At 39.1% G+C, this 15,523-nt stretch overlaps 1 protein-coding gene across 1 annotated transcript in view; it reads right to left on the minus strand.

The window, feature by feature from the left end:
• gfra4b (GDNF family receptor alpha 4b) overlaps positions 1 to 15,523 on the minus strand; it is a 35,937-nt gene that overhangs the window by 2,125 nt on the left and 18,289 nt on the right. The window contains exons 2-7 of the mRNA XM_079672751.1: positions 7,681 to 7,956; positions 7,345 to 7,425; positions 5,104 to 5,449; positions 4,242 to 4,351; positions 3,361 to 3,495; positions 582 to 748 (exon numbers count right to left, since the gene is read on the minus strand). Of these exons, the coding sequence (XP_079528877.1) occupies positions 582 to 748; positions 3,361 to 3,495; positions 4,242 to 4,351; positions 5,104 to 5,449; positions 7,345 to 7,425; positions 7,681 to 7,956 (1,115 nt within the window). The remainder of the gene's footprint in view (positions 1 to 581; positions 749 to 3,360; positions 3,496 to 4,241; positions 4,352 to 5,103; positions 5,450 to 7,344; positions 7,426 to 7,680; positions 7,957 to 15,523) is intronic.

Consider the following 15,523-nt stretch of genomic DNA (forward strand, 5'->3'; position numbering starts at 1 on the left):
TATGGCCACTCTTTTTCTGAATGGTCCAATCCTGATGATCTGCTTATATTAGTGTGTTATAAACAACCCTTTGGTTTCTCATCATTAATCCTTGTGTAAAAGCAGACGGCTGATAATTTGTGTTTAGCTCTGAAGGTCAGGATTAAATAGTCATAAATTCCTGCCGTGTCTTGGCACGCAGCTTACTACACATTGAACCTTGAAGAATCATTTATTTCTGTTTGTACAGCTTGCATTATGTTCATAGGCGATATTTAAAGTGCCATGGAGAAAACCTCAATGCTTCACTGAATATTTATGTAGGTGATTTCTATGAATAAAAGTGAACCGAGGAACCATTCATCGTCAGCAATGAAGGTAGGCCCTCTGTGTTTCCTTCCCAGAGCGTTTAAAGATGGTGTGTGGATGCGCACTAGGGGTGTAATGATTCTACATTTGTATTTATTATTAATGATTAACTGATAATTGATTGATCAGTTTAAGAAAATTGCTTAACATGTGCTTCCCTTTCTCTAAACATAAGTGTATGTCATCAAAATCATTTGAAATGTTATATTTAAAATGACAATAACATTGCACACCTGTGTTGGTATTATTGTATCCAGAATGTTCCTCATAGTTTCAATGGTTTCTTGTGGAGAAGCGGTGCTCCTGGTTTCTCTGCTGCTGGACCCAGGGCTCGGCATGCTGGCCTGGCTGACAGTTGGCTGCTGGTCTGATTCACTTCCAAACGTAATAAGAGCATTTTCTGAAATATTAGATATGGAAATCAAAAGACAAACAGTTGTTATATTTCAGCAGCGTTGTTTCAATATGCTGATAGAGTTCCAGTCATGTCCTATGCTTTCACATTGGAGGCCTCCGGTTCTGAGTCGTACATTTTTCACAATTTGCTGAGCCAGACCTAGTTTGGTCAGCAGAGGCAAGAGAGAGTGAGGGAAAGCAGAAAATACTCAGTATTCTCTTCAAGTATCCAAACTGCACCTGCCTCTCCACATCGACCTCATTAACTCGTAGAGCGTTTGCACTGGCCAAACAACTCTGAGACTCTCTCTGTATCCTTTGTAGGCTTTGGGCCCGAGGAGAAACTGGCCAAAGATTCACCTCGCCGCTCACACCGAGTTAAGATACTCGATACAGGTTCAGTGATATATATATGTTGCTGAGGTCAATAGTAAGGAGCAGAGGTCATAGGAGAAATGGAAAGAAGAGTATTAGCATTGGGTAACATGGTAGAAGAACAGAAGACACTAATAATTACAAGACACCAATGTAGGCCTTCTTCATTAAGGCTGATGTAGTACCATATTATAAAATTATCTCATCAGCTGAACTGATTTCAATAAAAAAAAGTAGTCTTATTGTTTGTTTAAGACTGCTATTTCTAATGCTCATAACTGTAATCGGCAACTTTGATCATGTAATCCATACAACACAAAGTCTTGAACGTTGTTCTACAGTCTGTTCCTCTTTTGATGTGTTTATTTTAGTGTTACATGTTCCACCATCCAAATCTTTGCAGCTTTCTTCATCATTCAGGTTACAAAACATTTCCTTAGTGGCTGTCACAGCATATATTTCATATTTATGATGGACAGTCAAGCATCAGCAGCAAACTTTAAATTCATACCATAGTTCTTTAGATATGAAACTGAAAAAAGTCCCAATGAATGCTCACATTGTTTTAATTATACCCTCAATTGCTTTCTGTATTTGCCTTTTGTTTAGTTGGTCTGTCTGCTCAGTATACTGAAATATATGAAAACCCACTGATTGCATGTTATAGACACATTGCCATGTATTCAAGCAACAGTTCTCACATTTCAGTGTCTACAGAAGGTCCAGTTGTGATAGACACGGTTCACCACTGACATACATAAATGTGGTGTTAACATTGTCTTCTTGAATATTATTATCATGTTTATTAACATCAAGAGTCAGCGACCAGTTAGAGCACAAGTATAAAATGCTATACATGTATTTACAAGCAACATTATATTAATTAGTAGCTCTAGAAACGCGTCACTAAATACTTGGTATGAATGTTTGGGGGTCGTGGGCTGAAAAGTTTGGGAACCCATGTTCTAGATCATATTTTAAAGAAAGAAAGTACATTAGGTGTTTAGAGGAGTTGCAGTAAATATCCAATTATACAACACTCACAGCCCAGCTACTTATTATTCAGTAAGAAGTGACTGTCTGAACAACCAGGTGGAATTACCAAGGAAACAGCTTGAAGTCGATGATTAATAACAAGAGACGATGGAGTGAGCAATTAAAAATCACTAAGAGAGAGAGAGTGTGAAAAAGCACATTTTAAAATAAAAATAAAAAACATGATATCTGATTTAAATACATCTCACTCTGCTGCATGCTGGGAAACATATGTTTCTCTTAATCCCAACGGCTCTGTCCTGTCACTTTCTTCACATCCAAAACTCATTTACTTGAGTTTTGAAGTCTGTTTAAATGCCTCCTGTTGCAGGTTATCAGTTCAAATTATTCTGATTATGGAACGCAGTTTTTATATTTCATATCATAATGCAATTACTCTGTCTGTACCAGCTGTGAAGGGAATTAATATGAAACCATACAAGCACCTGAGGTAGTTATGAAACGTATTTGTTTTTGACAGTGATGGGGTTTTCTTTATACCCGTTTATACTTCCTCTTGTTATACGCACACTTCAATTTAAAGTTCCCATATGCTTACTTGTGTGATGATGCATGTGAGGTCGGAACTCTGTAAAAGAAATCTGTCTACAGTTTCTGAAGAACAGAAATATTGTTTTCTGGCATCACTTTAAAATTCTACGGGGAAAATCTGCATTTTGGTATGAGGGTGCTGAAAGTAAGAGGGCGCAGCGCCCCTGTTTGAGACAAAACCTTGCATTGTTTTTCTTTGAGATGTATAGAAACTGGGGATGTCAGTTGTACAAGAACTTTAGAAGTGGATACCAATACCATTGACACACATTGATCCAATTCAATACGATGATAAGAAACAAAAAATACTAAACTCCATGAAGTTTCATTATTTTCCTGCACTATAAAAAAAAAATACAAAATGTATCTTTAAAACGTAACCACAGCTCTTACTCTTAAATTGCAACTAAAAGTAAATGTTGTATTCCTCTCCAATAGCTTTACAAACAAATCCCCTAACCACAAAAACTTGTGTTGGTACTTTTGAATGTAAATTATTTGCCCCTTTTGTTGGTTTGTTTACTCACCATGTAAACTGGCCTTGGGTCCCTTGAAAGGCTCTATACAAATTTCATCTATTATTATTATTATTATTATTATTATTATTAAAGGTTGGTACATTCAAAAATTGTGGAAAGGGTCGGAGACACTCACGGAGACAGATGTTGGTGGTGAAGGATCCCAGGAAGTGATCACAGTCTCCTCTCGGGCTCGTGCTGGCCGAGCAGGAGCACCATGGAGCCACGCTGGAAGTTGAGTTGTCGATATAGTTGGGAGTTATTGTGCTTCCTGCAGAGAAAACGCACCGGACATCAATCAATATTAAATATTCATCCTCCCTTTGAGTTGTTACACCGTGTGCATTATCATCTGTAGTAATGGACGCTGCATTTCCTTTACGCTGACCTGATCCACAGTGATGATAACATTCTAGTATCGTTTGCTTAGACTGGCGTTGCATTGACTTGTATGATGTTATAGAGCGAGACTCTGATAAATGTTTAGGTCATGGAAGTCTCCGCCATTGATAATGTTTTTCTCTCGCTGTTTTCCTTCAACATAGTGGAATTTGGATTCCAAGTGCTTTAATAAATACAAGACAGGAATAAGAATGCAAAATGTGTGTCTGTGCTGAGGGGCAACTTTTGAGGTCCTTGAAATGCATTAGGTTATCTCCTCTCTCCAGTTTCTGCGGAAAATAAGTCGCTGCTCCTATTTTCTTTGTTTGTTTTAAAACACACTGTGTAAAGAAAGAGCCTCTGTTAGTCAGTCTAATATGAATGCTTTTGTATGTTAAGCTGTGTTGAACCTTTGTCTTCTGGTTTTTAATTAGAAATATTATTTAGTTCTCCCACTCACTCCTGACCTGTTCAGTATTTATTCATTATTTCTTTTCTGCTTCTTGCACAATTGTAAGCTTGCTTCTCTAACCCAGCATATGGCATATATCTTCCTTCACGTCTCTCCACCTGTTCATTTAAATTAATCTTCTCTTTTCTGTATGTGTTTTTCTCACCTCTCAGGTGTGCACCTACCTATGAGCCCTGTGTAGGCGAGAAGACAGGCTCCGTAGTTCCCTTGCTTGCAGCCATTGGCAGATATTTCGGAGGGTTCGCAATCGTACTGGAACTGTGCCAGGCGAGACCTAGAGAAGCAACGAAACACTGGTTAGCAAGATCATCATAGCTCTCTGTATGATTTTATGTTAAAACTTCACTGGTTTAGTCCATTTTTGTACTACAACTTTCATTTAATTACGTTCGCCCCTCTGACATAAAGAAATATTGTTGGACGTGCTGTAGACTGAAAGCATTGGACTGTAATGTGTAAAGTGATAGAAAGAGTAATATATTTCATCCCCCAGACCTGGGATCATTAGCAAAGCCCTCTGAGTGTAATGGGGCTGTGAAAAATAATGGCCATGACCAGAGATAGCAATGAGCGATAACTCAGATCCATCTGGCTCTTTATCTGTGCTAAATATTTAATGTGTTATTCCAACCGGCTCTCTGGGGTGTTCTAACCAATGGAGGTAGAAAGCTTTAGGGTAAAACAGCAGGCCATTGTGTTGATTGAATGGCTGTTTATTTGGTTTCAAAGAGACATAATACTGAACAGCACTGGCCCAAATATGTGGTGTGAGTATATTTCAAATCTATATCCAAGGAGTACTTGAAGAAACCTGGAATGATTAAACATTAGATTTGATTATTTGGGATACATTGAGAAAATAGTTAGTTCATTAAAGCAAAACGAAACTGGGGAATTGGATCATATTACGGCAATATCTTATCGTATCCATATGAGACCAGGTGAGAAATAACTTTAATATCTGTTATAGACCTGAGAGAAAGACATAACAATGAATGGGAGTCAATTATCCATTTATCTCCAAACCTGCACACGTAGTCAGTGTTGCAGATCTTTATCTGTGTAATGCAGTTGGGTTTTTCTGCGCTTTCATAAGAGCAACTGGGAACAATAGTCTGCCTCCGCCGCTCCGCGCATGCTGTGTCCGTACAGGGGCAGAAGAGCAGTCCGTGTGTGTAGTCGGCGGGGACTCGGTCGAAGAACCGGCGCAGAGCCTTATTGCATTTAGGCCGGTTGCACAAGCCCGACTTGGCAGTGGGTTTGATACAAGCCGACACATACTCTGTGCGGAGCTTCTGGCACACGTCGTCCACATTGCAAGCCTTGGCTGCGTCCAGGCAGCGATTCACAGTTGTCATGCCAACATCTGAGTCTATGGATAGAAGTAAGGTCAAAGAAAAGTGTAGATATCAGTGGAAATATAAATCCAACTGAGCAAAAAAAATGTTATGGGTATATAAACGGCGTGTTAGACCTGTAGTTTGCACTGATGTATTCATTCAACAAGCTGAGATGTAATCTTTCAAAAGTTGAGATGGGTCGTTTGGAATTTAAGATCCGCAGCAAGGTGGAAGTGTGTGTGAATAAGCAATGTGGCTCATTTCCCGAGGACCAGAATAACAAAACGAGTTTTAGGAGAGGATTCTGGTATCTCGTTCTTACGTTTTGAAAAGAGAACAATTTCTTGAATTGCATTGAGAATAATGCCTCAAATATAATCCTTCTAGACAGTTGTTACTGATGTTATTACCGTGCACTAGTGACCATTTCTTTTTTTTCTTTTATGTGTGTATTTTTTTTGTGCTATTGGTTGCATCACCCTCGCTTGTTCTGTGTGGGGATTGGTTGCAAATTCGTTTGTACTGTTATGTAATAAAATGCAAAATCTGAATAAAAATATATAATCCAGCTAGCTTCTTTGCATCATTGTATTGCTAGTACAAGAACAAGGTGTATGCCTCTCCATCATCCTGATTAAAATAATCATAAAAGCAGGCATAGTGCACCAAAATACTAGGCCTATATGCCATATTTTAAAAGTATAGTTTGCTTTATAGTCAGCTACTTTGCTAATTTCTCTCTGCTGTCCCCTTATCTGTAAATGTCCTGGTTTGGCCCGTTTGCTTTATGTCATTCCCCTGCTTTGTTTCCCCGATTTAGCATTTTTTCTCTCCAATATTGCTATCAAATGAAGACATAAAAAGCAAACAAATGTCTTTAAATACGAAACTGATCTAAATAAGATTCAGTAACATGCCTAAAACTATCTGAGTGTCTTCCCACCTCAAGTGTAACTCGAGTAATGCTAGCGTTATGTGATCTGCGAGAAACATCCAAACAGCTTCCTGTCCTTTATTGCATCAGTAAAATACAGCAAGCCTGACTTTGTGACAGGTCATGCTTGGTGTGAGAGTGAACCCTGCTCCTCATGACAACTTCTGAATGGACCTTTTGTATACATCCTGCCTGCCTGGGAAATGAGCAACGAGCCGACCTCATTGAGCTATTTGAGCTTCAGGGATTAGTCATCAGTTCTTCAGGTATTCTTGTTGGATTTGTAGTTTGATAAATATACAGTATAAACCCCTTTTCTGGCAGTAAACATGATGAAAAACATGAACTTTCTTGGGGTGGATGGTAGCTTTAGGCAGAATAATTCTCTGGACATTGTTTGTATTCAACTATGGCTAGAGGTAAAACAAGGAGTGTTACTGTAGACAAGTTAACATCCAACAGGACCAGATTGGCCTACAATTACCACAAAAAGAATACACGCATTAACACACCTTTTACTCTCATTTAACTTCGGCCAATGTTTTCCGACTTCTACCTTCTACTTAAATGTGTAGCCTTCAGTAAACATTTCATGCGATGAACGTGTTTTCACAGAATTAACCTGCCTTTCAGAGTTTGGGCTTGTTTTATTACATTTTAAGAGTTGCATTGCTAAATTAGATTTTGATATAATTGAATTCCTAAGTATAATATTGACTCCATATGGACAGCATTGGCAGCCATTCGTTGTGTTATTTCACGTCAATCTGGCAAATTAATCCAAAAACAACAACACCCTTCTGGATGCTACATGAGGATGAATAGCATTTCTTGTGTAACTGTGTCTTAAGAACAGAAGGGACCTCTAATTGCCCCAGGCATGCTTCCAGGGGTAAATTCAGTCGAGTCATGTATTTGTGCAAGAACAATCCATCTTCAAAGGTTAAAATTGTATCAAATAAGGTGAAACTTAATGAAGGTCAGTGAACTTGCCAGCTGTAATAGAGGCCAAGCGGACGTAGTCGTAATCTCTGTGCACGGTCTCATAGGGATAACTCTCCACCAGGTTGAGTCCTGAAAGCAAAATAGAAACAGGTAAAGCATTTACATGAATCTTGTAAATTAATTAGGTTGTATACTATAATTATCACATGTTATCATGTTGCCACTAAGACTCCAATCGCCTAAATGATCATTTGTACACAGTCTAATATTTAGTCATCGGTACAGTTTGTGATGACCTGTGGTTCTTCAGCTACCGAATGTGAACTAAGCAACGGTTTGATTTTTACACTTTTAAAGGACCACTGCTATTCTATAGACACTGACCATGTATGAAGGACTGGTGAAGGCTCCAGTAGATGCTCAGGCAGTTCTTCTCCTTCTTCATGCCTCGTTTGCACTGGCAGCCATTTAAGGGGCTGGACAGCAGCGCCGACACTGCGTTGGCACACTGGCTCCTGGCCCCGGGGCCCAGCTTCATGCTGCCATTCCCCGCCACGCACTGACGCAGAGTCCGCAAACGTGGACTACAAGTCTCATCACTCGAGCACGAGTCTCCAGCCAACAAGCAGTCTCTGCCAGCAAGAATGACCTCTAACAGAGCTGTGAGAGAGAAAATCAAAGCACAACAAAGAGCACAGGTATTAGGGGGGAAATCTCAATTTTATGTGAGGTGATATTGAACATTAAGTTAAATCAGTGACTCTAAATCTGAAAATATGAGAATGCTCAGGTTGTATTATCTTCAGTGACATTTTAATAAATGTTTTTGATGGATCTCATTGCTTTTGTGACATCGAACATTAATGATCTCTAGAGAATTACTTTGGTGATTATCTCGTGCCACCATGAGGATGACATTTGTGGTTTTTCATCAGGTCAAAGTTTAAATGTCTCCAATTCTTTGCTTTATGAACAATGGCCTGACAAACGAACTATATTTCTACTAGCATCAACTCTGCTTTGTGTTAAGAGCATGCTAAACCAAGATAGCGATGAATTTTAAATTGCTGCATTTACATTTAACCATTCAAACACCATTCAAACACACTACTACATTGCAATGTGCTGTCTTGACCATTGGTAAGCAACTAAGGGTTTAATTTTATCAATGAAACTTAGTGTTGACAGGAAGAGCTGGTAATCAAAGCACAAACCCATTTGATTAATAGACTAAGACCGGACGGACGATATGTTAATGTTTTCCAACCAGCCAGTGTCAGCTAACAATTGGTAATGGCCTATATTTGTGAACATGTGTGTCTTCCTTCTTCGCATCCAAAAACAGACCATAGTATACCGAAGACCGCTCTGCCTCTGGCACATTATTTCCTCACACATTTGGCATTAACATTTCTATCAAGATTTTCTTTATTAAAGCATTAAAACTATGAAAACAAGGGCTTTATATCTCGGTCTCTTTTCACATTACCTCTATTGAGATGATTATAACTTTGCTTGAGTGCATTAACATGAATAATATGATTTGTAGCTATCCATTCTCTCATTACTTGGCCTGAAGGCTGAATCACTTGCTATATTCCCTCTAACGTCACTGAGAGTTTGTTTTACGAAAACTAGTATTAATGCACGCTGAAAATGTTTGTATTATGCAGTTACTGTGTGAACAATCTGAAGTGACGGACTTTTACAAATCATGCTCTCATTCACTGACTCACCTTGCCCTAGCTTTTGCCCCTGAAATGAGTCGAGTCTATTCAGAAAGATAACTTGAATAACAGGTGTGTGTCAGGAAATACAGACATAGTTACTGAGTGAAAGAATCAAAGGTATTTATGCGTTGCTATGGTGAAGAGCCCATGTATTAGCATGTTTATTGTTTATTGAACTATCTCAGTTTGACAACATAACAGCTGGTGAAATTGGAGCTGTTGTTTTTCTTTCACATGGCTGACCTCGGATGGCAGCATAAATACTTTGGGTAGATTGGGATGAAGACACAAAGTAAAACTGATATAAAGTCACGCCTAAACTTGCACCTCCACTACTTACTTGTAGGTGAAGTGTAGTTGTTATTGAAAAAATAGAAATGCATTCTAAGCGAATCATATTGTGTTATGGGTCTTTGTTCTTATAAACTGTATTGTGCAAACAGCTGACACTTGGAGGCATATTAACATGTAATGAATTAGAAGTAATTAAATGCTCTGCCTTCTGTGTATCTAGAGTTGGTCTTAATGTGATTGCTGCCTTGATTACGCTCAAAGACATGGTTTGTTTGTGTGCATAAGGCTCTTTAAACTAAAAGAGTGCATCAAGAGTTACAGCTGTGGTTGGGCTTGGGCAATAAGCACTTTGGTTGAGAAAAGATGTTTGTTGTTAAATGTTAAAAAGCACTCCTCTACGGGCTTTAGCCACTGATGACTTTTTCTGTAATAAACCTGACCATGAAGTGATCTGATCATAGCACTCTAGGCTAGAGGATTCATTGTAGACCAGTACTCCTCATTAAGTGTTTTTTTGCACCTTATGTTTGGGTGGTTTTTTTTCCTAATTTATTTCCAAACGAGCACATTTGCCAAGAAAATGATAATACTTCAACTTTTAAATTCATATCCCCTTTGTTTTCTCCCGTAATGTCTTTTAGCCCATCTGCTTATATAAAAAAATATTCAATTTCATGCTGCTTTCATCTGCTCTCACAGGTATTTTACAGGATTTTGTTAGCGAAATTGTCTCAGCTACTGTTTTGATCTGAAACAAACAAACAAACACACCCCCCCCCATACACACACACACACACATACACACACACACACACACACACACACACACACACACACACACACACACACACACACACACACACACACACACACACACACACACACACACACACACACACACAGAAGGCACGAAAGTAATGAACCGACATAAAAAAAAATGTTCAATCATCTGCGTGTGTCTCTTTAAAGCTGGATCTTTAGTCAAACCCCGATTGGGGAATTCGGTCTCACTCCCATGAGGATCTTTTGAAGTCCTCATCGTCTATTCAGCACATGTAACCTATGTGCATCCAATTCAAACGTGTGCATGATGATGGGGGGGGGGGGGGGGGGGAATCACCAAACGCCAAACTCCGACCAAGGCCAGATGGTCAGTTGCAAATTCAAGGCAGAGTTCCCAGGCCCTTCCTGCTATGTGTGGCAGTTTGTGCTGCCTGGGCAGAAGCTGGAATAGACACCATACATCATGAATGCAAATGAGGCGCTTGATTTGACATTTCCAATAAGCCTGTCTCAATGTACCAGTGGGTTTAGCCAATTAACCATGTCAGTAATCAATGTGGTCCGAGGCTCAGTTAAGTCCTCAGTTTCCCTGCCACATAAATCACAAGCAGATTAGCTGATCGGTTACCCTCGCGCACCGACTTAATGGTCCACTTCAGGAGAGATAAAATGGAAAATGAAACTTAATGAACTCATCTGGATTGTTACCTTACTACTATATTGCTACAAAGCAGTGAGGCCGGGAAGCAAAATGCTTTTGTGTTGGTGTATTTAAAGACTTATCACCTTTGTTTCAGTAATCCTAAGATTTGTGAATTGTAAGTGATCGTCCACTATTGATGGCGTTTGTTTCTACTCGTCTACTGTAATTCACTTTATGCCGGCCTAAACCAGACCTCGTTGGCACGCCTGCAGCTGGTACAAAACGCTGCGGCTCGGCTGCTTACAGGAACTCCTAAGCATGAGCACATCACACCTATTCTGGCTTCCCCCCACTGGCTTCCTGTCCATTTTAGAGTTCATTTTAAGATTTTATTGTTTGTTTTTAAATCGCTTAATGGGCTGGCCCCTCTGTACATCTCCGGCCTCCTAAAGGTGTACACCCCCTCAAGGGCTTTGAGGTCGCCTGATCAGCTGCTGCTAGTAGCCCCTAAAACCAAGAAAAAGACCAGGGGAGACCGAGCCTTCTCAGCGGTAGCCCCCAGACTCTGGAACGACCTGCCCCCCCATGTCAAATTGTCACCCACCCTCCAAACTTTGAAGTCCCGCCTGAAGACCCACCTCTCTTCCCTCGCTTTCAAGCTCTGTTTTATCGATGTTTATCCTTTTATTGTCTGTCCATAGCCTTTATGTGCCTTTTGTCTATTCTTATGTATGACTTTTATCAATTATTGTAATATTATATTTTATTATAATGTTATGTTTGCTGTGAAGCACTTCGGTAAACCCTCTGTTTTTAATATGTGCTATATAAATAAAGCGGATTGGATTGATGGCTACGTAACAAAGGATGTTCAGGAAGAAAACACAAGCCATTTTGTGTGTGTTCAAATCATTTTGAGCTTAAATTGAAAACCAGTGGACGTGGACAATTTCTGTCCGCACCAACATTTTATGATTTTATTATGTTATGGGCAAAACATTTTTGTTACAGTGACCTTGACCTTAATCAATGTTTTAAGCAATATAAGCTTTAAAAACACATTCGTTTTTTCAAAAACTACACTTCTCTACTCTAAAATATTACCTTGAGCCAACAGAAATGTCCTGAAAGCAGACATTGAGGCTTGTAAATGTGCCTTTTTAATTCACTCATTAAAATTCATTACATTTAAAGGGTTAGAAGTGACACACTTTAATACAAATCCAAGTTAATATTACATTTGGTCTTATTCTTTATTAAACTCCTTCTTATCACATTAAAGTATTGTTATATTGCAGAATATTGCCATTGGAGTAAAAGTAAAGTTCTTTATATTGTTAAAGTAAATTAGGTTATTATGTATCCTATTGTATGTCTTATCAATTACAGCTTTTTATAGCATAAGTGAATATAGATTCTACCAGTGAATTAATCATCTTATTTTAGAGACGTAGCCTGTATTTTCTGTTATAAATAGTTGCCGTCTGATATTCAATATAAGACAACAGCATTTTACTTTTATGGGATTGCAATTTCAGACATCAAAGGAGAGTAGATTTGGCAAATGAGACTGCAACATATCCATCTGTATTTAAAACAAAGCAATGTCAGCTCCACTCATGTTGGACATCAAACAAATATGGCACAAAGACCTAGAAAAGTGCAGTGATACAACTTCAAAGTATTAAAAAGAGAAGCATTCACACTTTCATCTGAATGTGTTAGGTAACTATTATGTGCTGGATATAAATGTTTTTAGCTTTTTAAAAATATTTTCCAATAGTTGCTTCTTTGCAAAGAATCTCAACAAAAGCTCAGTCCGATATGCACACATTAAAGGATATTGTTGGCAATTAATAGATATGCAGCAAACGCATACTATTAATACAAGTTGCAGTACCTAAAAGCATGAGGCTTCAGGTTCCTCGGTGTCCACATCACTGAGGACCTGACATGGACTCTTCACACCACAACCATCACCAAAAAAGCTTGACAGCGGCTCTTCTTCCTCCGCAGGCTGAGGAGGTTCAACATGGACTCCAGGATACTCTGCTACTTCTACAGGTGCACCATAGAGAGTATCCTGACCTTCTACAGGTGCACCATAGAGAGTATCCTGACCTTCTACAGGTGCACCATAGAGAGTATCCTGACCTGCTACAGGTGCACCATAGAGAGTATCCTGACCTGCTACAGGTGCACCATAGAGAGTATCCTAACCTGCTACAGGTGCACCATAGAGAGTATCCTGACTGGCTGCATCACGGCCTGGTACGGCAGCTGCACCGCCCTCAAACGTAAGGCTTTACAGAGGGGGGTGAAAATTGCACGGCACATCACCAGGACGGAGCTGCCATCCATGGAGGACCTTTACTCCCAGCGCCTCAGGAAGAAAGCCCTCCGGATTATAAAAGACCCCCATCACCCCAGCCAGAAACTGTTCTGTCTGCTGCCGTCTGGCTGGGGTTACCGCCGCATCCGGACTAAAACCCCCAGACTCAGAGACAGTTTCATCCCACAGGCAATAAGACTGTTAAACACCTGAACTGTTGAAACAACATCCATAACATTCATCTGCTACTTAGTAATTATTTATCTATTTCTCTAATATATCATTCCAATAACTTGCATATAGACTCTTATTGCACTATTTCACTTTTTTAAACTATTTTTCTTTTTTGTATTTACCATTTACTATATTTTTCTGTTTATCTTTGTTATTGTGTTGCACTGTTGGAGAAGCCTGTGACCTAAGATTTTCATCGGCATAACTACACTGTAGCTATGGTCGTAAGACAAAAATAAAGAACCTTGAACCTAAGGCAGGAAAGGCCATCAAAAGAGGTTAGTAAGCTTAGGAACAGAGGGTGTTCCGGTGATGGAGGGATGCCAATAGCAGACAACAAGGGTCTGAAATATTGGAATATATTAGAAAGACTGATTGATGATTAGAAGTCCTTTAATACTGATCGACACCCAACATGCATGAATTAAATGCTTTGCTAATCTATGACTGAGGGAGTTTTGCTACGTAAAGCCACTGAAGTTAACTTCTTTACAGGCTGCAACAAGTAAACATGAAAAAGCTAAAAATGTCTTAACATTTTGCAAAAACGAGGATGGAACACTTCAAAGTCACATGCACTTACACACAACCACGTATTTTGCTTGTAGATTACCTAGATTACATACCATTAAAGCACCAATAAACCTGTATTTCTCTAAGTGACGTCTCACGTCTCTGAGATAGCATCGGGTCTAGACTATAAACAAATTACTTCCCTGATAGCCATCTCCCATCCTCCACCAACACAACCAACCCTATCTTTAATCAATGCTTCCCTCCGAGGAGCTTTGGAGAGGAGATGGTCCTTCAGTTTGTAGGAAGACGATCCTACACGCATCATTCTTTCCCATCTCCAAACATGGACACAAATGCTGCAGTGCAGTAAACAAGTGACATTTAAGAAAATAACAAATATGCATAATCTCAGCCAGTAGCAAGCGTTTCTGCACGCTCAACTCCTCGAGACAAATAATATTGCATATGTCTGCTTCTCTGAATACAGTGTAATGAATTATAATAAATTCACTATCACAGCTTGTACTCCTCAGTCGCCTCTTGTGTATTTCACTGCATGTGCTTACGTCTCTCCACAGAGGCACTTACATTGATACATATTCTTATAACTAATCACTCTCCTTTACTGGCGGCCTGGGCGTGATGTTTCCTTGTGCTCACCATGTGTTAACACAGGCAAGTTTTATTTTGAAACGTGCTTTGCTGTGTTTTTTTATTCTTGAATTTCACATTCTAACTGTGTCGTTTGAAAACCCGCACAAAGTGATCCTTTAATGCAGGGGATGCTCTCTGAAGGGAGCGAGTTGTAAACAAAAGATTATATCGGAATTCACGGAAGATGGTGGTTCTTATTCATGACTCGAAATACTGCTTCATGTAAGCACCTAATGTCAGTTTGATCCAAAGACTAGATGCTGTAAAACTAACTCTGGCACGTATAGCATTAAAGTTTGTTTTGGATCTTCAAAGTACAAGCTGACTAGTAACGTTTTGTGTTTGTTTGTGTTCTTGTTGTATTATCCTTTCAACAAATAGTGTGAGCCCTGTGTGGACAGGGATCCGGGATGTTAAGACGTTTGGTATTTAAAGGAGAATAAAATAATGAATGACATCAATAAACCTCTAACTGAACAACACTGCCAGAGTCCTGTCAAAACTCTTGCTGATAAAGTCACAGGATGCGATATCACTGCCAGGAAGAGATGAGAATACAAAGTAGTTTGTTGAGATATTTCAGTCCGAACAACCGACATTAGAGGCATGGTGCTATCATGGCTACGGTAACAATAAGCACATCTTTGTATAATTCAGATATACAGAGCTTTTCCATGTTTATATACATACTGGTGTTTTGTTTTTTAGAAAAGGCTGGCTGGCCAGGTAAATTGAAAATTAATAAACTTAGAGATGGAATACAATATATAATGTTATTCTCCTGGGTTATTTCACTCATACTATATCATTGCCAAAGACTGATTTCTAAACTTTAAATTGCTTTTTTAATCGTAAAATCCTTTTATTTCCTTTTGTTTGTCAAAACACTTTGTAAACTAATTTCAGCTAAATCATTCTCATCAAATCATCATCATGCCTATTTCCTGTTAGATGATGATCACTGTCTGATGATTTACAGGTGCGTGTAGGATATATTAAGACTCTGTGCTGTGAATAGCCACAGCTGTGCCTAATCACAAG

Source organism: Notothenia rossii (assembly GCF_949606895.1).
Source record: "Notothenia rossii genome assembly, chromosome: 3".
Taxonomy (NCBI): Eukaryota; Metazoa; Chordata; class Actinopteri; order Perciformes; family Nototheniidae; genus Notothenia; species Notothenia rossii.